This window comes from Rissa tridactyla, chromosome 3, assembly GCF_028500815.1.
Source record: "Rissa tridactyla isolate bRisTri1 chromosome 3, bRisTri1.patW.cur.20221130, whole genome shotgun sequence".
NCBI lineage: Eukaryota > Metazoa > Chordata > Aves > Charadriiformes > Laridae > Rissa > Rissa tridactyla.
Genome location: NC_071468.1, coordinates 47679094 through 47703720, shown reverse-complemented (window position 1 = coordinate 47703720; position 24627 = coordinate 47679094). Strand labels below are relative to the sequence as shown.

Sequence of the window (24627 nt, the reverse complement as noted above, 5' to 3'; positions counted from 1 at the left end):
AATAGTAACGGCAAACTACCGCTCCAGAGTAGTTGCCCAGACTGCTCTTCCCCTATGACAGCCAGCGCAGCGTGCTGCTGTACTGTACTGCGTTTCATGCATGAAGGGTTTTTCTGTTCCCCTGTGGCCTGCAGACCCCTTTGCCCGGTGTGCACATCTTGTCCATTGTCTGCTGGCTGCGGCGCAAAACCTGCTGCTAATAAACTTTGGAAGGGGGGGGGCAGTTCGATCGTATGTTTCCAGGGCTTTCCGAGCCACTTCCAATTTGCGTCGTTTTTATTTCTTTCCACATCTCTCCATGTGCAGGGAAAAGCAGGGGGGGAGGAGGGAGAAGGGGGCAGAAGCTTCCTCTGCAGAAGGTGATTATGAGAAAGAGGATGGGTATGGATGGGGCGGGCCGGAGCTTTTGGAAATGCTCTCCCCTTTTCTGAGAGCATCTGCCCGGAGACGAACAGATGTGGGCACCTGCGGTGACAGGCCACATATGCTCCGTCCTATTCACAGGCATTCAGACACAGCTACAATGGTGAGCCTTTGTGCGCATGGAGTCACCAAATATATTAATCTGTGCTCCCCAGAGCACCACTCTGTTTAATTTTTTCACCGGCAATAACATCTGATCTAATCCTCCCACCGGCTCCCCCATGTCCCTCTTTACCTCCCCCTCCCTCCGCGAAAAGATGTGAAGTTATTCAGGTCCCCACCTGTTGCCGGCAGGGTGGGAGCAGGTCGTGTTGCCATCAGGCCTGCAGCCAGGCCCTTAACCCGGGCTGTGCCCCGGGGGAAACGGGGGTTCCCCCCAACCGGCAAGCGCCGACCAATGCAAAGCAAACTCGGCCCCCTCCCCACTCCGGGACGGGTCCTGCCCAGCCGCCCGCCATGCTGCCCCAGGCCGCTTTGTTCCCCCACGGCCAGCGGCCCTCAGGGGCCACATAAATCTCCCGTGCACGACTCGGGCGTTTTCAAGCAATTTCGGTGCGCGAAGCTTTCATCTCCCCACGTCCCGGTCCCCCGCCCCCGTCCCGGCTGGGTTTGTTCGGGGGCACAATGGCCCCTCCGGCCCCATTGTGGCCGTACAAAGCCGAGGGACACCAGGCCGCGGGCGGGGACAGCCGCTGTTCAAACCAGCCCGGCCCCCCGCCGCTGTCATGCGAAGGACCCCGCTGCAGCCGGCTGTCCCCGGCAGAGCGGGCAGGGAGGACGCTACCAGCGGGTACGGCAGGGGCGGGCAAGGACAAGGACAGGGACAGGGACAGGGACGGCGAAGATGACGCGGCCGCTCGTGCGGCCGCTCCCGCAGGGCCGGCCCGGCCGGGCCGAGCCGCCGGGCGCACGCGCAACCCCGCCCCGCGGGAAGCGGAAGCGCAGGCTCGGGTCAGTGCTGGGGTGCCGTTAGGAGGGGGCGGGCGGCCGTTTAACGGCCACGCCGCGCGGGGGCGGGGGAACGGGGCGGGTAGGGGGAACTCGTTGCGGGTGAGAGGGGATAGAGCTGCGTTTCTGGTCGGCGGCGTGGCCTGGGCGCTGTACGGCCTCCCGAGGCCTTCCCGGGGATGAAGGCAGCGGCCCTCCCAGGTCGCCCGGTGCAAGTCCCGGCCCTCCCCTCAGCGGCGGGAAGATGCCGCCGGCCCTTGGCCTGCCCGCGGCCTCCCGCTGCCCTGCCTCGGGGACAGGCTCCGGCCTTTCAAGGCGGCGGGGGGCTGCGGGCCTGTCCCGGCGCTGCTGCACGTCGGAGGACTTTGCTCCTAGTTCCTTGTGCTGTGGGCCTCTGGGCTGTTGCTGGAGTGGTTATTGCGAACGTTTCTCCTAACAACCCGTTGCAATGCTGTGTGTTACTGTGGGCATAATAAAATTTGTATCGTGGTGGTTGCTTGCAGGCAGGATGAAGTTTAGTGGTATCAGCTGTTATAGGGGTCATCTCTCTGAATTTTTGTGTCTGTATAAAATGGCTTGAAAACGTTTTTTGGTTATTTTAGTTTGTGGAGAAAACTTTTTTTTTTTTCACCTTGCAGATTCATGCAGTTGATAGTAATGCAGTTGAGATCCTATGGTAACCCGAGGTCTCCATTTCACACAAGTGACATCAGAAATAAGCATTCAGTCTTAAATTGTTTGTCTGTAGCACAGAATGTGCATGTTTTCCACTCTTGGGAAACTTAGCATTACAACATAAACCATTTTAGTCTTGATTCTGCCAACATTATTGAGGTGCTTCTGGTGAAAGTACTTCTCAAGACAGTAGATAGATCTTACTTGTTCTCTTTTCTGTTACTCTGATGGATTAGAGAGCGATTTCCTTAACATGACTGTTACTGTTTAGTAGTGAAACAGGACGGTTGACAGAATATAAACTGCATTTTTTATCATGCTTTCAACGAATGTGTTTGATAGTAATATGAAAATGCTAGAAGCGGCCAAGGTGCTTGCTTATGTGTTTGGCTGTGAACTTGCTATTGATTAAGCTAAACTAACACTGGAAAATTTTCTGAGAAACTCTGTATTGTAGACTTGGTTAAATTGTTAGGCAAGAGGAATGCTTCAAAATACAGGTGTGAGGAGGTGGGGAAATTTTGTTTCCATTTGTTATAGTACAGTATAGCTAGTAAGTTGCTACTTACTAGCACTTCTTGCTCTAGGCTACTGTGTAGCCACTATCTGAACAGTGTAGCCACTGTACTGACTCATAACTAAAACTTGCTTGGACGCAATGCATTTTTGCAGAGGTAAGACCTGCCACGATATACTGCGTCTGTGTAGCAACCTCATATCATTTAGTCTGACCGCACGTGTTAGTGATTGAAAGATAAAGACCTTCACAGACACATTGCTCGGTCTCCATGGAAAGTAACAAAAACCGGTAACCTCCCAGTGACCAAACCGTTTGGAATCAGAGATGCGTCTTTCCTGGAAAAGCAAATGGCTGGAGTCTTAAGGGCAGCCAGGTAACACTGGAAGTAGCATCATAGAGAGAGCAGTGTCCTACCTTGTATCCATGTGCAGCAATGAAGCAGATTTATACACATTTATTTCTGATTTTATAACAATGTGGTCTACTGTATGCACTTAGCTTTATTTTGTATGTATTTCATATTACATTATATAAGAAAGACATTTTTTACAATGAGGGTGGTGAAACACTGGACCAGGTTACCCAGAGAGGTGGTAGATGCCCCATCTTTGGAAACATTCAAGGTCAGGTTGCACGGGGCTCTGAGCAATGTGATCTAGTTGAAGATGTCCCTGCTCATTGCAGGGGCATTGGACTAGATGACTTTTAAAAGTCCCTTCCAACCCAAAACATTCTATGATTAAAGAGGATGCTATTCAAAACCTGTATCTGGAGGGTATTAGATATTTAAACTCTGAGGCTGCAGGAATACTTTTAAAAGCTGTCAATTCACAGTACTTCTGTGAATTCAACTTCCTTTTTTTCTTTTTGTATACCATAAGCATGTATATTGTAATGTAACACCCCTGAGACAGTCAGTAATTGAAATGTCAGAAATCAGCAGTGTGAAAAACAGGAAAAATTGTACCTGTTTAATTAAAACATAGTGAATTTCTTCACTGTTTAACTGAGAAGGGATTTAACTGTCAAGTAAAATCAAAATAAAAACAAAACAGATTTTCTGAGAATAAAAAAGAAAACAAAGCTTAATGGAGCTTGTTACATCCATTCGTCATTAGAAGGTCCTTTAAAATAAAATGATGCTAAGGTAGAGGAAATTGATGCTGTCGTAGGGGAAAGAGCACTTCTGTCCTACAGGCTATGCCAAAATTCTTTGCATTGAGACTTCCAGAAATAAAAATGGAGGTCATCAATGGTTTTCATTTTATCCCACAACTCTCTCTCTAAGGAATATGTAAATTGTTTCATTTGGTATGCTATAAAGTTCTGCCACAGAATGTGGAGACTGTCTTCTTCAATATTTTGGTATTTCCTAAACTGAAAATAGACTTATACCATTTTAATTATTTAATGTCTAGTTTATGTTTGCATGTGTGTCTTCTAAAACTGACTGGTTCAAAATTGCAGTGCATGTTAGAAATGCCATTTAGTTTATTAACTTCACTATTAATGATGGTCAGATTTGTAGATTCACAAAATATAGGTAAACCTCTAATTCTTTAAACAAGTCTTGAAAATTATGTCTTCAAATGACAGGAGGGTAAAATGGATTGAATTTCTGATTCAAAGCAGAACTGATACTACCAGAAGCATTGCAACTGTTGCCCTATCAATGAACTATTGTCTATAAACTCAGATGGTAACTGAACCATTCACACAATCAAGGTGCAAGATTGATTTCCAAAGTTATTACGTATTTTTTTCTGCTGATTTCAATTAAAGACGTTCATATACTTTTAGTGTGAAAATCAAGCCATTCATTCCTGTGTTGTACACTAAGAAGTTATAAAGCTTGTACAGCTAAGATGTTATAAAGCTTTTAATTAGGTCTATACTTGTTTATCTAGCAATGTGTACTTTTCTATATGTTATGCTATTAACCAGAAATTTTTAAAGTCATATTCATGAAAACCTTTTGATATTTACAGTTTTCACTGATATAAAAAGCAGAAGTGGAAGGCAAAGTGAATGGGCACTTATTTTCAGTTTGTTGATGGGAAGAAAACTGGTTCAAACTGTATAAAGGCCAGGACAATACAACAAGCTCTCAGCAAAAGCAGAAAAATAACAGTTCCGTTCCCAAGCTGCTTTTTTTTTTTTTTCCTGATTGTAGAATTTCATTACTTTTCTCAGTATTGCATTTTAGAATGCTGTTTTTCTTTTTCTTCTTTCAGACTGCTGTGGGTTTCAGAGATCAGCCATGGGCATTAAAGGTTTGCAGGGATTTGTGGCAACAGTTTGCCCTGATGTATGCAGAATGGTAGATCTGAGAGAAATAGCAGAAAAACATCGCATCGATCACCCTGATTTCCCACCTGTTATCGTAGTAGATGCCATGAGTTGTGTTAGATACTGGTACACACCAGAATCCTGGGTATGTGGTGGACAGTGGCGGGAGTACCTTGCCATTTTAGAGGATTTTATTAAAGCTTTTATGGCAGCTGGTATCAAGTTGGTGTTTTACTTTGATGGAGTGGTGGAAGAGAAAAAGAGAGATGAATGGATCAAACGGAGGTTTCAGAATAACAAGGAAATAGCCAGAATTTTTCAATTTATCAAGACTCACAGGAAACAACCAGGGAGAGGAATGTTTGTTGTTCCCTCAGCTTTGCCTACTTTTACGCGTTTTGCCCTAAAGTCGCTTGGTCAAAAAACAGTATGCACGTTGCAAGAGGCAGACTTTGAGGTGGCTGCATATGGTTTGGAACATAACTGCATAGGAATTCTTGGCCAAGATAGCGACTACCTCATCTATAACACATGCCCCTACTTTTCCATTGAGAAGCTCCGTTTGGACAGACTGGTCACTCTTATGTACTCTCGAGAACATCTTTGCCATGCATTGGGTCTTAGTTTGACACACCTCCCTCTCTTTGCTTGCTTGCTTGGCAATGATGTTGTTCCAGAAAGATTGTTGGAAGGCTTTTGGCATAAATGTTTAGTCACCAGTCCCCACAAGAATAACAGCTACAGCAGAAGAGCAAATGTAATTCTAGCCGTAGCAAATTACATCTCAAAAGTTCCATGCTCATACAGCAGCCTGGAACACTTGAAAGAGGTGCTACCTTTGGGATCAGACATGACATTACTTTACAGAGGAGTGCAGTCCTATCTTTTGCCCGGGCAGCGGTCTCCATGGATTCCTCCCAACGTAACAAATTGCCAAACGTTCTCCCTTCAAGAACAAACAGCCATGTGTCAAGATAAGGAAATCCTTCAGGTACCTTGTTTTTTAAAGCTTAATGGTCACTTTATTGCTATGACTGCTTAATGGAAGTTGGTAATGAGTACACTGAACCTATTGATTTAAATTTGCTTGAGCAAAATCTTTTGTCTGTTAAGTACAGCCATGGTTAGGACTATTACATGCATCACGAAGAGGGCCAATGCAGCACATTTAATTAAAAGCAGTTCCTCTCTTGCTGAAGCATCAGGCAGGTCAAATAATGGGGAGCAGCTCCTGTATATGCCCATAGCTGGGCATACAGATGTAATTCCTGTGTATTGCATGGTGTAATTACTTGGGGTTTGCTTTGAGAGCACGCAGGTCAGCTACAGCTATTTAGCGGTGTGCTTGGCTGTGCCTGGCACATGCAGTCGAGGTATCAAAGGGAGCTGTGCTAATGCAGAAATTGAAATTGCTCTTGTGGAGGAGATGAAGAAATTTCCTATAAATCTGTATCTCGTGGGTTTTGGATCAGGTTAATTATCCTTCAGATTCATTGTCCCTGGAGGAACCAAAAGCACTTCAAGTGGCTTGTTAATTCTTAAGGGCAGGGCTGCACTAGCTAGTTTCACTCACAGTTTCCCACATGGGCAGGGATGCGCTAGTGTTGGGGTGAGAAACAGTACTGTCAGATTGGGTCACTCTGGGGATGTATTAGCTAGGGTAGCCTACCTGGCTAATAGAAAACTGAGCTACCTTACATCAGAGTTTATACAATAGTAGCAAGTCCGGAGTACAATTCTGTAAATTTGTGGCAAGTAAGATAATGCATTGAGATTTGATTAAAAAAAAGTATATACAAGGTAGTGTGTTTTAGACCCTATATTAGCCATCTGTTACTCCCTATTTTATTAAGCACCTACAGACTTCAAATAGTCTTTTTTTGTCTCTCTTACTTATCTTGAGCATTTTCTTTAAAACTATTTTTCTGTTTCCTCATATTACTCTAAATTAATAATGTAATTTATATTTTCCTTTCCTAAAAAGACTCTAAAACATTTAAAAACTACATTGTAACCTGTGCAATTCTCATTTCAGCTAAACTGCAGATACGTTTGTGTTTTTTAATTAACCACACATAGATACAATACGTGTCACTTTTGACTGTAGTAGTTAAATAGAATATATTATTTAAAAAAAACCAACCACCCTACATCCTAACAAAGTGTTGAAAAATATTGTTTATGCTTGAAGTGCAAGTTAAAATTAACCAGAATGTAATTATCTTGGTTGGATTATGGCCAGGACAATAGTGGTAATATCCTTGCTCCTTAAGAGAATGTACCATGCGGTCTTTATGACAAGTGGTCATTATTTCTTGGCTAGATCTTTCATTTGAAGGCTTGCAGTTCTCTAGCGTCATGCTGAGCTACTGCTGTAATAAAATAATAATGTTTAGAAACACTATTGAAGAATGCCTCACTGTTGCTGAATAAATCCTATGTTAAGCCAGTCCCAGGGCCAAGGAAATTACAGTCAAAGTTGTAGAAATGTTAACTTGTCTTTTGGTTTTGTAAAAGGTGTTTAAATATTTGTATGTGTAATGTGTGTGCTTTGTGTCGTATTTTGAAACCTACACGTATTTCCGCTTACCTTGCACATAATGTAAACTGCACATAAATGACATACACAGCTCACTTCCAACCTTGAGGACATAGCCTCAGGTTGCTGCTTCTCTAGAAAAGGAGCATAACTTTCTAGCTGACTGTATGTGTAAATCAGAAATATTTTTAAAGATACAGCACTGAATACAGCAATGCTTCTAGAAATAGCTTGTGTCTTTTTCAGGATGTAAGGATGTACAGATTATTGTCAAATTGCAAGAAACTAGTATTTTCAAATTATCTCATATCTGTGATAGTGGTTTGTATGAAATAGTTCAATGCTTCATTCAAATCATGCTTAGAAATATTTAACTCTTTGCTTTTGTATTATACAAAAGTAGATTTGGGGAATTACATTGTTTACGTATATTAGGGGATATTGAAGTATTTCTTTCCGGGCAACTATTAATTTATTGCTGTAAGAAAATACTCTGTTGATAGGCATCGTACACAGAAGCCTATCATTGATTTTATGCTCATGTGAGAATTTCTTCTGAAAGTATGACATTTCAGTAGAATTAGTTTTGATCAGTAATGACCTACTGATTGACTGCAGCTTTGACCTGTTGAGTTCCCAGGTTTGCGGATACTGGAATTCTGCAGAACTGGCGAATTTGGCTCTGGCCAGTGGTCTGGTAATTCCTAGTGAAAAAGGCTGAGATAGCTGCATGGATAGCACAATCCAAATCATGCAGATAGCGTGGCACGTGTAGGGAATGCAGAGCAGAGAAACATCAGTGCCTCCTCACCATACAGCATGGAGAGCCCAGGAGAATTATTATTAGTGGCATCTCGTGGAAATAATTGGCTCTGCTCAGCTGTTTGAACACCCCCACAGTTTTGGTCTGATGTTGTGAAGTAGAAAGTCTGTCTGGTTTTGCCCTTGGCCAGTCTAGGTTACAGGTGTTACTGGTTGAAATTCTGTGCTGCCTGAGAGCAGCTTGGTTGCTTCTGCATCTAAGCGGCTCCAGACTGGCTGTCCCTGTTGGTACTGAAGCTGCTTATAGCCTGCTGCTGTAGCCAGGTGCGTCTGCATACAGTGCATGGTTAGTATGCAGCCTGGGTGATGCTGTGATTCTACTTTTCAGCAACAGCCTGCAGACCCCTCACTAGAGTAGACTGTATTTCTTTTCTTGAGGAAGAGCTATTGCAAAGTAAAAGTGTGGTGAATTTAAGTATTCTAATTTCACCACAATGTAAACTATGCAAAGTCAGCTCCTGAAAGAAATGGAGCTGTCTTATGTAGCTCATCTTGCAATAAAATTAGAAGTTTGGGGTTTGTCATGCCTTCACTCACTATTTAAAAAGGGAAGGTATGTTTTCAGGTGACTAAAGGAGGGCAGCTCATTTTTCTATTTCTGAATTCAGAATTCATTTTTAAGAATAATTACTCCCTAAAAACTGTCATTAAAAATGCCAAGTTTTAAGAATGCAAGGAGGGGCTAAAAAAGGCAATGATCCCCAGGGTTTCCTGGGGATTCCTGTCCACAAAAAAGATAGATGTCTGAAAGTATGCCATACTACTGTTATTTGAACAGGCACTTTTTCTCTCCCTGGCTATTCCCTCCATTTCCACTGATAGGGAAAGTGCCATTTCCTTGAACAGGTTGTTGCTTTATGATCCTTTTTAATTTTGGAGATAATGCCCTCTTCCTTCTTTGAACAAACAGGTAGCTAAAGAACAGCATATCCGATCTGAGAATTATACAATCTTCAATATCCTGAGCAGTGGAGAGACTGAGTGCAGCAACTCTTTGGAAGATGACCGTGATACAGAGATTCCCGGACAGGCACTTATCTACCGTCCTGCTCGTCAGCATATTTATTCTGTCCTGTTGGAATCTGGAAAAGGTAAGGATTAAACTACTTACACCATTATTCAAGTATGCTTTCAATTTTGAAATATGAAATTTTGAATTAATTGTTTCAGTGGCTACATCAGCATGACATTTAGGATAAAAACTGTGGGCAGCTGAAGTGTACTTCTTAAGGAATCAGGAGAAAATGTGACAATGAAATTGCAGTTTTTCTACATGCTGTTTGATTTCAGTGCTTTTAAAGAGATTTTCTAAAAATTGGGGTTTTTTTTCCTTGTTAAGTTGTGAAAGTTGTTAATGATCAAAGGGTAGAGCAAAGCGATAACATTTAGAAGATTTTAAAAGTTTGAGAGGATGTGAAACCTTATGTTACTTTGCTAAGTCTAGCTCCTGATGAATTAGTGAGTTGTAACACAGTGTAATGCACTGTTACAGTTTTACCTTCTGTTGGTTTTAAGTCTGCAATTTTAAGAACAGTGGATAGTCAAATATGGTTATAGTAGTAATACAAATGTAAGTAGTCATGCCAGTGATTGTTAGTTCTTTCATCAAAGTGCAAGAAAATATGATTTCTTTATCCAGTGGTGTAAACAGATTCTGTAGCAGGTATAAGTATCTATGCTTACATTCTTCTGTTTTAAGACAGGTAATTCTTTATTCACATCCTTGGACAAATTTTATGTTCTAAAGACTTCCAGTAGTTAAAAGTTTTCTTTAGCTACAGTGTCTTCTAGGCAGTGAGTTGAAAATTAAAAATGTACTGAACTTTTATTCCTTTTAATATGTTGATTTTTCCTTGGTAAAAAGGAAATCTTTACTGATGAAAGTGCACCGCCATCAAACCTAATATTGAACCTATGTGCTTAGAAGGGCACAGAAAGGTAATTAAGTACCTGACTTCTTTCAGCAACTAGAAGCTGAAGTTGTGCCATAATAGGAAAAAAGAAATAGGAAAAACTGAATCAGAGTTTACGTAGTCATTTGGAGAGAGTAACAAAAATCTCAGCAGTAATTATGCACATCTGTCATTTTTCATTTTTTCGGCCTACTGCCTCTAAGTTTTGTAGACAATTATAACTTGGTTGGGGTTTGTTTATTCCTCTAAGCAGCAGGATATTCATTGATGTTTTCAGAAACACCCAGACCAAAACTTCTAATTAACAATTGTTGCTGCAAGATGGCAGGGTAGTAGGCAGATTTGCATTTGTGTTACAGTGTTTGTAGTACTCAGATGAAAAAGATTAGAAATGAAATCAGAAACATTAATTTATAATCTTATTGAAAATGAAATTTGGACGTGAAAGAGGTCTTCTTTTAAGAAAGTGATTTTAGAATAAAATCACAGATAACATGTATTATTTATTCTCAGTTCATGTTTCAAATTTCAGAGATAATTTTCTAAAGTAAATCATAGTGCATCCTCAGTCCTTAACCCTTCCAGAAAGGTAGGTAGAGTGTGTCTGCGTGGGCACCCCTATTAAATCTGCATTTTTAGTGCATGTGTCTACCTCTAACTGCTTTAACCACGTCTTTTCCTAGTAGTTCATGGGTTGGTATTTTATCCTAGCATATAGTTGCTTCTAAATCAAGAGTGTAGACCATTAATCACAGTCTGTATGGGAATTCATAAGTAAGTGTCAGCATTATTTTTTATGAATTTGTTGCTAGACCTACAAGGAAGTTTTGTTCTTTACAAAGTAAGTAGAATCCTATGCCAGTTTCCCTCAGATGAGGTCAAGTTGACTGTTTTTTGCAATTTGATGAGGGGTAGGATAGGAAGAAGTAACCTACACTGTATGTGGGTTGTAGGATAACGTAGAATTAATGCGCCTAAGAGACCCAAGAATCCATAGGAGCTGGATTTTGTCATATCCTTTGAAATCACCTGCATAGACCATGCCACTTTGCCTGAAGCTATAGTGTGACCAGTGTTTCTTTTGCTGTCAGTGCCAGTTTAGGTAATTCTCTTGCAGAGCCACTCATTTCAGTCCCTGTGCAACCTCTCAGTTGTGCTGGTGCAGCAGTTTGTGCAGCTGCTTGGTGGCCTAGTTTGAGATACTGAAAATAGCCCTCTCTCTTCCTTCCCTTTCTTGCAGTCAGGTAACTAACCTGGTTCTGTTTCTCCACCTGACTCTTTGTGTAGCCACAAACAGCTGTGGCGAAACAGCCCAAGGGAATGGCAGGGAGTGGCAATGAGCAAATCCATGGTCGCCTGTAAAAGTTCGCAGTGCTGCTGAAAGCTCATGCAGCTATGCCTTTGGCATAGTTTGGTATACGGCGAGCATGTGCGTACCTTTACTCATGGAAATGTTACTAGAATCACAGCCTATTTTTGACCCTGCAAAAATATATAGAGGGTTGATGGTGGTCCTGAAAACATGGCATTTGTTGCCTGTGTATTTTAAAAGCATTTTTATAATTAATTGAACCGTTTCTGATCATTAAGTGGAGTATCGCCTCTAGTGACATATAAATTGTTAACTTTTAGCATCTTTCCTAGAAAAACAGTACTATTGGAAAAATTCAAGAAGGAGGGGAAAATAACAGTAATGCAGCTTGATAGGCCAGCCAAGCTCTCTTTTGTGTGCTAAGATTTCAGAACAAAGCTGGCAGGTTTTGGCACTAGCACAGTCCATGGAAATACCTGCACCTGCGTGACTGTTGCCAATTAGGAGGTTGTGTAATGTAGCCTAAGCCTGTGGCCAGCTCCTGGAAGTCCTGGCATCACTCCCAGTTCTAACATTAGCAGGCCAGACTGACCCTCGCTTTGACTCTCTCAAAAAAAGTCCATTAGCAGAATTTTTGCCAGTTATCACCAGTGACCACTCAGGAGGGCTGGCATTGTTGCAGGCATAGAGGAGCACACATAACAGCATTTCCAACTGTCTCGTGTTTTGGGTGTTTTGTACATAGTTGAAATTTTCCTTAGGCTGCCTAGGTTGTTCAGGTTGTTCCACAGGTTGTTTGGAATCTATTGAAACAAAGGAACTGCTATATTTCGAATTTGACTGATGATATTCTGTATGTGCATTGTGGGGAAAAAAGTTTGAAAAGTTACTGGTTTTTTCCAGAGACATTTCCATGCAAGGAGGGTTGGCATTTAGTAATTGTGTCTCCATTTTTTTCTTGGTATGTTAATGTGCTGTCAGTTTGCAGGATCTTGCTTTCAGCTATATTTGTTTGGCTACTTATATGAATAGTCATATACTTTTGTTGCTAATGGATTATAATAGTGAAAAGTACTGATGTGGTGCTACGTCCTGTACTAACATTCACATAGATTAAAAGAAAAAAAACTAGAGGTTTCCTATTGACTTCTCTCTTTACTGTGCTTGAGCCTGATGGGTGATGTAAAGGTAGTGTTTCACTGCCATTTGGAATCAAGTGACATTTTGATAAGTTGTTCTGTGAACTGTGGAACTCGGAAAGAGTGATTCTCCTCGCCAGCTTCCCCTCAGCAAAGCTTTTATATTTCCAGGCTCCTTCCTAGCAGCTCTTAACTTCTTCCCATGTCCTTCACAACTCCTGCCTGCAATATATGGTGTTTTCAAGTATGTTTCCTATTGCCTTCTGCTCTCCCCACGTCCTGGCTACCTTTTTATTCAGCTCTAGCTCTTCCATAGCTACTTGTGTATTGACTTGCCATCCAGTGTGTTCAGATACAACAGGTAACTTGAACTTTCATGTCTGTCTTTCAGTTGGTGCCCTAATAGCATCCCTCTGTCAGCTGAGTCACTAGTTTCACAAACTGTTTAGGAATTTAATACATTTGAAATCTCTTCTCCTCTGTCAGATTTAGTTGAAACAGAGCAGTGCATCCATGAATTACTTATGACAGATGTCCTAATTGTATTAGGCTTTCTTCCTTAAGAAGCCAGGCTAAAATTTGGGAGGCTGAGCTGAATAGATTGAATAAAGCAGAGTAATTTACATAATAAATCTTAAAACAGAATGCTAAAACATCAGAAGCTTTCTGAAAGTGACTTTGGGATATTAAATTGGTGGGTTTTATTCATGAAATAGCATTATCATAGGCAATGATTTATAATCAAGATGTGAGACTATTCAGCTACTGGAACGTGCAGTTTAAGGTTTGGTTTTTTTTTCCCTAGTATAGGCATTTTTCATTTTGTTCATAATGTCACCTGTTTATGAACAGTGAAGCATGGCAAGGCAACTGTAATGCTGTCCCGCATAGTCCAGCTGTTGGTTCTTTAGTCCCTCACCTTTATTGGGAGTTTGTGCTGTAGGTCCATGGGTAAGGAAGGAAGAAGAAGCAGGGCTGTAAAACAGATATTGTCATGTTCTTTTCCCCCGCTCTTATCGCTGACACTAGCATCTGAGGAATTTCTGCCATTGCACCATAGCACACTACTTGTTCATTCGTGCCAACAGTCGTTTGCAGCGTTGAGCTATGAGTGTGATCAGGAAATTAATGTGACCAAACGGTTTGGCGTGGTATAGGGAAGGGAAGGGGAGCATTGGAGAGATCTGATTGGTTTGTTTTAAGCTAGATGAAGTTTTTGATTAGGGTTCATAATGTGGCATCAGAAATACTTGTGCAGTAAAGTGCAGGGTGATTGGAATTGATGACAAAAGGTAGGAATTTTTAAGAACAGTGGCTTCAGCCACTGGCTGAGAGCTGGAAGGAATTAGAGATGCAATTCTGTGAATCTGGAAAGGGACAAAGGAAGGAAAAAAAAGCTTTGAGATTTGCCTGGAAAAGATTTGAAAACACTATTCCAAGCGCCCAGGACTGGCTAAATCTGTTTACTTCATACTGTTTACCAGACTGCAGAGGGTGGAAATTTAGGGCACTATGACATGGTTACCATAAGCAAAATCTGGACAGAATGCAGAAGCACCAGGTATAACAATAACGAAGGAGGTTTTTTAAGACTTGCATTGGAATGATTATGAGCTGATTATTGGAAATTGGATAGACTGCATTTCAAAAATTCTGAAATGCTTGAGTTTTTTCTGAGGGCATTTTCATTTTTAGTTTGTTTGTTTGTTTGTTTTGAAGCATCAAGTAGTTATATGCTAACTCAAGTAGTACAATTTTTAATTTAAGCTCTTTACTGGGAGGCGGGGCGGAGTTGAGGTTAGAGGGTAGGAAGCCACTTGAGCTATTATGCATAAACAATCCCTTTATACTAGATAAAAGGTCTGGAACAATGGGCTGTAAAAGCTCTGCATCTGATGGTGGGATGACTCCATTGCTGTCAGCTTTCAAATAGCCATCAAGGCCTCCTTATAAAGATTTTGCCTCAAACCCTGACACAGGAAATGTCAGGGCAAGTTGGGAGGAGAATCATATTAAGGACTGCCTGCATATGTGGCAGTGTGACAGCCCTGAGAGACTGAGGTAGCTCATGTAGGTCCCTAAGCTATGCCAGATGCCTCCACAGCTTCCTGAACTGCCTTGGAATGGGAAGGCCTAAAATTGGCTGAAAGCCATTTTAGAACGCTTTCCACAGGCACTTGTACTTACATTTTTGGCTGCAATTCCCGACTGCAAACTCATGTTTATAGTACATAATTCAAACTCTTCTCATTTGTTCTGATGATTTGTCATAAAGATACTAAAACTAATTTTTCTTGGTTGGTTTTAAAGAAGCTGAGCAAACAAGTCATTATGAAGTGCCTTCTATTACTTTACAGTCCTGATCACCACTGCTTCCAACTTTTACACTACTGTCAATGCTTGCATTTGACTTACTGATGCAATTCTGTCTTTTTTTAGGTGGAGCCTATCCTTTGGTAAAAGAGTGGTTTGTCTATTTTGGCAATCCTCTCCAGCAGCCAGAGCTGATACAACCTGTACAACCTTCTGTTCCAGGTAGAATAAAAATGTGTTTAAATCTGAACTGAAATAATGACATCACTAAAATCAGGTTAGACAATCCATCATCACATATTTGATATGGAATGCAAAACAAGTGTGGAGAACAAGGAGCTCAAGTAGAAATGCTGCATGCTTGTGACTTCTTTTTTTAATTACCCCATGTAATTATAATAGGATTCAGCTTTGAGCTACATGTTATTACTATGTCTTGTTAAACCCAGTGCTAATTCAGACATCAGTTCTAAAATGCAAACAATTTCTTAGAGGTTCTAAATATTGCTAAATACTGCTCTGAGGCCAGGATAAGTGGTTGTGTAGGGCCATACTAAAATTCTTCTATTAAACTGTTTGAGAGAATGCGTTAACGAGATTTGTGGACAATATAAAAAAGGACCATTTTTAGATCACCTGTGACAACCCAAAAAGAGAATCCAGCTTTCAATAAAAAATAAGTAGGCTGTCTGTTTCTGTGAAGCTGTTTCTACTGTCTTAAGCATCAAGTGTTTTGTGTGAATTTTATCTTCTTTCCTTTGGTAAAGGACGCATTCGTGAACGCTTTTAGTGAAATTAGTGTTACAAGGAATGTGTTACATTTACACGGAAGTATCATAGACTTTAGTGAAAAGATTGGGCACTGTATATGTCACTCATCTCTTTATCACTAAATTATATCATGCAATGTAAGTTTAAGATAGGGACCAAACAGTACTGTATCAATGATGTTATTTCAGAGGGTTTATTTGTCCATGCTATTGTAGTCATAACCCCTCTATCTTTACTCTCACAGCTCACTCTCTGTCTAGCATCTGCTGTCATGTGGATCAAGAGCTCAGAGGTTTTTTTAGTCTTTCATATGAAATGACTTATATGCAATACTGTTGATATCTTATTAAGAAAAATTATTATCTACCTGATTTTTCAGAGTAATTACCAGTTCTTCTTCCCTGGAGCTTTCTGTAGCAGTCCTTGTTCTGATCTCATCTAAGTCCAGATTCAGACGATGAAAAACATGCACATATTTTTTATATTTTTATTTTGGTTAGGGATTGCTTTAGAACCTACTTGTTTTTAATTTTCTAGGGTTACAGTAAATTTTCTTTTAAGGTATCCTAAGATTGTACATTTATCTTCATATTTGAAACTCACATATTTAATAAGAGTCTTCAAATTCAAGGACGAAGGAAAAACAGTTGCTCTTTAGAATCAGCCTTTTCAAAGTCCTTTTGAAAGGAACTGTTTGGAAAGAAATGAGTTACATAGACAAAGTACAAACAAGGTTTCATTTGATATACAGTAGTTGCACTGTCCAGTACCCCGATATAATATTAGGAGAGTGATTATCTGATTGACTTGATGATAGCATGAAATTGCTGTGAAATTTTCCAAATGGATATGAGTATGCAGGGTAAAAATTGATTGTACTGTACAGCTGTTTTACTTCAGCATACAATGGTCTGGGAACATGCATTTGTAAAACAAGCAAACAAAACTCAATGAAGTATAAACCAAACCTAGGTAGTTAATTTCAGTTTGCATGGCAAATACACTGCATTTATTGTTATGAAATTTTCCTTCCCAGATAGTATAGTACCTTACTCCCTTTCTGGAGAGGAATCCACTTAATCTCATGTACTCTGGTTCTACTGCTCTGCAAACATGCTACACATAGAACCCATCTTCGTATTGACGATAAACAGGATTTAAAATCACTGTGTGTGTTTGTTTATAGCAACTGTACAAGAGGAGTTTATAAAAACAGCATCTTCTCAGCCATAATCTTTACTAACTCAGTAATGAAAGGCTGTTCAAGCAGACTATTAAAAAGGGGGAGGAGGACTTCTAGTGTTTATTTTTAGTGCTCTGTTGTCATTCCTTCAGCGAACAAATATTTTTCTAAAATTTTTGCAGTCCATATTTGTATGCCTTACATTCGCTCATGCATCTTTTATTTTCCACCGCATGACTTTCTAATTCACCAAATAAGGTTCTCAACAGCGCATCACATTTTTCAGACAGGGATCATACTTAGAGCTAAATTTAAAGAAGTAGTTATAGGAAGTTAAAGTTCAAAGCTGTCAATCAAGATCAGGTTACTCAAAAAAGAGAAAAAAACCTTACCAGAAATTATTTGAAAAATCACAGGTGCAATTAATCTGGAAAGGTTCTTTGTTTTATCTTTTTTTTTGAAAAAATAACCTCATCATCACAACTACTTTAGAAGTGTACTGAGAATATATGGGAAATCCTGACTCTTGAAAGTGATTTAGATTAAAAAGTCTGAAGAAAAAACATTTGATATGAACTTTGAACTGTAATGTGCGTAACCATAAATGTTTCAGATTTCACATTGATATTAAATAAATTAAAAAAAGTAGAATTCCCACTGATTTTTTTGTGGGTGTATAGAACAGCAGAATTGTCATGCATCTGAAAAGCTTGCAGGTAACTTATTGAATGTTAGCTTTTTTTAAAAAATGAAATACTGAATCCTAAAGGCTGTAAGATGATAGCTTAAAATATATTTAAAATATAGTGTATGTTATGTATATGTATTTTTCTTGAGAGGCAGTCTTCTGAATTAGCATCTGCGCTTGCTCACATTCTCTGTCTCTCTTTCTCCCTTCTGGAATGTTTCCTTTCAGTTGAATGAATGTGAACGTGATGTTTCCCACACACTGACAGAGCAGCACTTAAATTGATAAAAAATGTCTCTGAGAAATGAATTTTGTTACAAGATCTGTGATCCAAGAAAATGCTGTTTAACATCCATATCTTGTGAACATTGCTGATCTATTTGGTGTGTGTGTGCAGTTCGTATGGAACAGAGGAAGTTTTAAAGTCTTTACTGGAAATGTATGGATTCTGCTTTTCATTTTATTTCTGAAAATGTGTAGGATATTGTAGCTTCATACCACAGGAAAGGTTGTTGAGGAATGCCTGAATGCATTCCTGTCCAGCCTGCTCTATGTGAACCTGCTTTGGACTAGATGATCTCCGAAGGTCCCTTCCAACCCCTACCATTCTGTGATTCTGTAATATTAGTGTATTAGTGTATTCCACAACTTTTGTGTGCATTGCATATTCATAAATCAGTTATTGAAGTTCAAACAAATGGGAAAAAAAAATATGTATTCCCTTGAAGTGCTCTTGTTTATCATGATGCATTCTACATGGCAATGTCTTTAAATGTGTGAGTGAAAAGGAAAAAAGAAAAAATAACACAATCAATGCTTTTTCTCTTAACTTGTTGGTTGTCCATTTTTGTGCTTAGGCAAGTAGTACATCGACCTCCGTGGAGGTCTTTGTGATGATCCTCTTCTTGGACTTCCCAAGGACTACAGTTTACATGGTACTGAATATGGTTTTCACACAGTTTTGTGCATGTTGAGAATAACCATAAGCATATGTAGTGTTTGAGTATCTCTCTATAATTCACGGGAACGTGTAGTTCCTACGACCCCAGTAGGATAGATCATTTTCTCGTGACTAATCTTTACAGTAAAGATGTATCAATTGTATATATCTAAGTATGTTTTGGTGTGTTTCCCTTTTGTTACTCAGTTTTGGGGTTTTTTTAGGTTAATTTAGCAAATATTTAGATGTGTTCAGAAATTAAAATATTTCTCCCTCCTATCCCAGAAAACTTCTGTTTTTCAGGAATGTTTTCTAGTTGCTGTGAAGTATGTTGTGAGGATTAACTAGAGCAGAGAACAGTTTTGTAGGTCTGCTGTATATGAATCTTAGGTCCGTTGACAGGGGGATTGGAACTAGATGATCTTTAAGGTCCCTTTCGACATGAACCATTCTATGATTCTGTCACTGTATGCATGATGAGAGAGTCATTAAATTTCAGTGTGTTTGTTTTCTTTGTTTTACTTATCTTTCATTTAAGGGTTAATATAACGGCTCACTCTTGGGTATCACATGGAATTTAATTACTTATAGAAGAGATCCTTTCAGAAAAATTATGCTTTTGGTTGGCATGTTTTACAAGGAGATAGCGTCAAGTTTTCTTTCCCAGAGTGAATAACTCATAATTCATCAGTACCTCTTTTTTTTTTTTCCCAGGCGCAAGTAGATGTTGTTTCTGAAAGTGTAAGAAAGTGTTTATGGAAGAGATGTCTTGAATTTTTTGTTCAGCTCTCTCAATATAGATATGCAATCTTGATTATTGATGTAGTTCATGGTTTTACTCTGAAGAAAGAAGGATTTCTATTATTGGATATACCCCTGGATGCAATTCATTTAAAAAAACTTTACAGATGGAAAGACTACTTTCCTTTAACTGATTCTTGGCATATCTGTTCATATGCAGCTGATTGGGAACCTTCTAGAAAGCAGAAACCATCAAAACTATTTGAGTTTACCTATGTAAAAATTGTCTCACACATTAAAGTTGCTTAGCCTTGGTAGGAAAAGTTGACTTTGTTTTGGTTTTATGCATATTATCTTTGCTTTTCTTCCTGGAAGTCAGTCTCTGCTGTTCTGTTTTTTACTTAAGGCAGCAATTACCAGCATGCAAACCAGTAATCCAAGTCTTATTGTGCTGTCTGTACTGGTCGGCTCACTGCCAGCATTTGTGTTATCGTTAATTTGCATTTCTAACTCCAATCAAGAAACTGGCATTTTTTCTTAATATATATATATATTTCCCTACAAACTAAAGTTAGAAACTTACAGATTGTATGACGGGAGTTCTTTACATGGTTAAAACTTTTGATGGCAGTTAGTCTTAAAAATAGTAAAAGAAACATCCATCAGGGAGATGAAGAAAGAAAATACTAACTTCTCTTCCAGTTTCCCCCTCTCCAAAGAGTTAGTACCATTTGGTTAATGGGCTTTCTTGGTTAAATAAACATTGTCTATGTAGATTTCGGCACCGTGTCACTTTAACCATTTATTATCACCAAGTGTTCCTGACTGGACTACAGCTGCTGCATGTCACACAAAAAAGAGGTGTTACCAAATGTAGCTTAATTAGTCCACATTTAAAATTCACACCTCGTTCTATTTAACTACAGAAGCAGCAGTACTTTATGGGAGGATTCTGTTTTTAATTGGGATTCTTAGGCATAACCAGTTAGCTGTTCTGTTATTTCACGTGCATTAGTGTTTATTTTGATAATGGATTAAATGTAATTTCAATGGGGAGCAAATTCTACATTAGTTCACACGTGTCACAAGTAGGGAGATGGCAACATGAGGTAAATATTAAGGATTTAGAGACCAGAGTGGAAGATACTATAGAAAGTCTGGGAAGATACATTATACATAACTGATGGCAGTTCTTTTGTGTGTGTTTGCAACAGCGTTTCATACAGTAGTCTAAGGAGTGCAAAATACTAGATAGCCTTGATTTTTGTTCCCAACCTGGAACCTACTGCAGAGGAGTCATACCAGCACAGTGTTTTGTGGAGAATGCATTTGCCAGTAAATGGCAGAGGTGACCGGTTTGTTCACTGAAACAGATGATTATATGGGAGGCAATGCGAGGATCCCTCAAGGACTCCTGATACGCTAGCTCTAAGAGAGAGAGAAGAAACAGGTATGGTTGTTTTCTGCTAAATCGCTATTTTATGACGAAGCTAACTTCATCTAATGCTGTGGATTCCCAAGGGAAAGGACACACTTGTAGGCAAACTTTGTTCTTGCAAAGGGTAAAAGCCTGATGTCTCAAAGTTGTCTATATTGTTGTAACAGTTGAATTCAGTCCACTCTGCTTAAACATGCCTGTATTCCATGCAATTTGTTTAAATTATAGGCCTTAATTTTTTTTTTTGTTAATTTTTTTTCAAATGCCAAGTTTTGTCAAATACTTTTTTTTTTCAACTCTGTGGTCCTTGCAAGTGCCAAGAGCAGATCAGTTGTTTCCTTTCAGATTGTAATGAGGTAGGCATGTTTTATCTTGTTGCTGCCAAGATAAAATAATGGATTTCTTTTCTAGGTGGAACACCTGATTTGAAAACACTGTGGTTTGCCAAAGGCCCTGATGTGGAAAAGCAACGGTATAGTACATTTCTGGCATGCTTTCACCTTCAGGACGGAATGGAAGAGCTCCAAGCTCTAGAAGCACCTGTTGCAGCATTCTGCTGCTTGCTGGCCTATCTTATGATGCAGGTAATTCAGACAGTTGCTTTTTCTTCCGCTGTCAGCCCTGATAGGTGTGGTGGACTAATAAAATGTTTCTTGCTAGACTGGGCTGGATTTTTGTCTTAATCTTTACTGTAGGCATAGTTGATCAAATACAATAGCACTGCATTACAGTATTTTTAATTACTCCACTTAACATGCGTCATCCTGTTCAAGAAACGCTTGGGATTTTTTTAGTAGTTAATCATAACTCTCGCATGCCCATGACAAAACCCCTTGGGCAGTTTAACAGAATATAAACTGAGGGTTTTCCCCCCCACGTTTTGGGACCTGTTTGCAAATTAAAGCTACTCTTTTTGTGTTTCCTTTTTGTTGTTAAAAGAAAACATTCCCTCAGGTGACTATGCAGGCTGTGCAAACAGACAATATAAATATTTAGTCAGCTCTCACTACTCTTTCATGCCATCTTGTCAATCTACTCGGTTTCAAGCCAGAACTGAGGATATGGCCCTTCTCATTAAATTCTGAGTAATAGGTGATCATTAGGTAGCAGTTCTGTTATAATTCCAAACGTTTGGCAGCCTGCAATCTACCTTAATTGTAATAAAAAGGAACACAAGATTAAATACAATGTTGCTTCATTGTTTACATTTCTCTTAGGTGTTTAGTATATTGTCTGTACTTGCCACCTTTCAAACGCTGATCTTGGAAGCAGATTTTCCTCTCTAAGAATGGGGAAATTATAATGCCCTTATCTAATCTGATAAGCTCTGTTGCATTTTTACTTACACCGAACTACATTTTGTCTTTCATTTTGCTTTTTCAGATTTCACTTGCCTCAATAACAGATTTATACTGGTGTGTGATAACACGAAAACAAGTTCTCCCTGACTTTTCCTTTCTTTTTGCTTCATATGTGTTTGTTTGAACTTAGATGACGCATTGAAGGAGTACATATGGGAATTATACAAATGATCCATATAGCTATTTTTTTTCTTTAATTTTTGTATAGCAAAGGAAATGGAAAGGTTTTTGAAGATGAAACTCATGAAACATCATTTTATACCTTGTGGTTTCTATTCAGCAAGATACATATCATGTACTTAGCTTTAAACAAACTTTTAAGTGTTTTTCATATTTGGATATGAAATCACCTTTTGATTTATCTGTCTGTTTCCAGTTTCATTCATTTATTGTGCTATATAATTTATTTATTGTGCACCCTTCCATAGCATGGTTACTAAATTATTTGAGAAGTGTTTCTTTAGTGGGATTAAGAAGAGGAATAACAGAACACCTACAGAAATGTGGATTTACTGAGTCTTGATCACAGCGTATTAATAAAATGAAAAAAAAATTCCTTGTTAGGGATATGGTTTTAAGAATTTATTATCCAATGGCTAGTGTTAAAAACAGAGATGAAAAGAGTTTTGCAGCTCATGTTTTCAACAAGAATAATAGCAGAGAGATCGTGCAACGGGCTTTGTTTGATAGAAGGTTTTTCATGGCAGTTTTTCTCAACACGTGTCCTGTTTTCCAGGTTCTCTTCTGCCCTCTGAGTTGCAATGATAAATCTACTCTGTGAACCAGACTAGGGAATTTATTTGCATTAAAATGTTTTTCATTGCTGAGTTCTTCTAAACTTTGTTAGTTGTCTGATATTATCCATTTGTTTTCTTGGAGCGTTTGAGAGGAAAAAATGAGAACTAGAGTGTCAGCAACCATGCTTTGAGCTGCCATACTGCTTCCATTTGTTTTGTAGCTGGGAAAACAATGCTTGTCTAACTGTGGCCTAATTTAGTCTTACATTTGTATTAGAGAGGGAAAGTGGATTGTTACCCTAAAGGTAACGTTAAGTTGAGCAATTGGAGGTTGCCTCGAAGCAGACTGACATAATTTCCTTCAGGGAAGGAGGGAGAAATATGCTTCTTAAAAATTTCGTTACTTATCATTTAATCTAACCTAAAACTTAGGTTTTTGCAGGAACCAGCATAATGGACAACCCATCTGGTTTCCTCAAAATTTATATGCAAGTATTTAATGAAAACTTCAGATGCAATTTTTTTTTTAAAGTGAGAAAAAATTTCCAATAAGCAAATCTTGACTATATAAAGAAAGTATTGATTTGAAGAGTAATCTTTTGGGTGAGGGTACTTTTCAAATATCCTCCATATTTAAGAATAAAAATAGTGAAAAAACCCAAAAATAATAGGTTAGGGAAAGAAGTAGATGAGTTCAAATATCAACTTGTGGAGCCTCCATAGAAAGGGGGAATTTCTTTTTCAAGATCTTACAGTTTTGGAAGTCTAACAGTGGATGTGTGATAACTCACCAAGTTTGGTTACTAAATAAAGTATTTTTCTTAAAAGTGTTTTGACATTCATAAGCATGTTGGCTGATCTGCTCTGTTGGGGGCATTTCCTTGCTCTTGTACTTGCAAGTGATCTTTGACTTACTTGTCTCAGTCCAAAATTCTGCAAGTATTAAGAATTGTTTTGTAGATGAAAGTCTCTTTTTCTGTTACTGCAATGTATGAAATATGCAGGTTTAGTAAATCTATCTTGTTGCCATCTGCACAAAGGCGACACCTGACTTGAAATACAGGGTAAAGTAGGGCCATTATCAGATCTTAACAGCCAGGCGGAGTTAATGAATACCAAGGAGCATTTTGAAAGCTTAAAACTTTTCTGATACCCCTCACATTCTTGTACTTTATGCAAGTTTTAACAGAGACATAGGGGGCAAAGTATTTTACAGTGGGACAAGCAGCAAGGCCTGATTCTAAAACAAAAAAAAAAAAAGGGGGAAAGAAAAGAAAAGAAATTCTCAGTAGTGGCTGAATAATTTTTATCTTGAGGAGGAAAGAATGGTTTACTCCTCCTAAGCAAATAAATAAATGAAGTAATTATAAACGGTTTCTTAGTGGTGTTTTTTTTTTTTTCTCTCCTTCATTTTTATGTCACTTCTTGATTTTTAGTAGCCTTAATAGAAACTCTTAATGGATTGAACACAACATTCCCCGAAAATCAAGGTGTTAAAAGAAAGGCAATGCAGAGTTCTAGGTGGCCTTTTAACTGTACCGTAAGCCCACAATGCGCATTTCCATGCTTTGCAGGAGACATCTTCCCTCCAATTCCAATTCATAACAAATTGTAATGCTTTATGGGTCTCACTTAGAGCCCTCTTTACAGCATCAACATTTGTAATAGGTATTTGGTCTTGGTGCGGGTGTATAATCAGTAGTGTTCTTGTAAGAGGAAGCAAGTGATCAGAACTGCACTGGTACTGTCAGGGAATCAGCCCAGCTGGTTTAGAGACACTGTTTTTCTCCTGAGGTGACCATGTGCCTCTACAGAATCTCAGAATACTTTTTCACAACAGTAAATGCCCCCATTCTCCCTTTTCTGATAGAAGTA

The 24627-nt window shown here is 39.2% G+C and overlaps 1 protein-coding gene across 4 annotated transcripts in view; it reads left to right on the top strand.

Moving 5' to 3' along the window:
- Positions 1–1260: 1260 nt before the first annotated feature.
- The window catches only part of FAM120B (family with sequence similarity 120B), a 65755-nt gene continuing 42388 nt past the window's right edge, over positions 1261–24627 (top strand). For 3 of the 4 annotated variants that reach the window (XR_008465374.1, XR_008465375.1, XM_054195093.1), the window contains exons 1-5: positions 1261–1374; positions 4801–5846; positions 9127–9307; positions 15020–15115; positions 21066–21238. Coding sequence is in view for 2 of the 4 variants with exons in the window: in XM_054195093.1 (XP_054051068.1) it covers positions 4827–5846; positions 9127–9307; positions 15020–15115; positions 21066–21238 (1470 nt within the window). In the remaining 2 variants the exon portion in view is untranslated. The remainder of the gene's footprint in view (positions 1375–4800; positions 5847–9126; positions 9308–15019; positions 15116–21065; positions 21239–24627) is intronic. The other variant, XM_054195094.1, reaches the window with a different exon arrangement.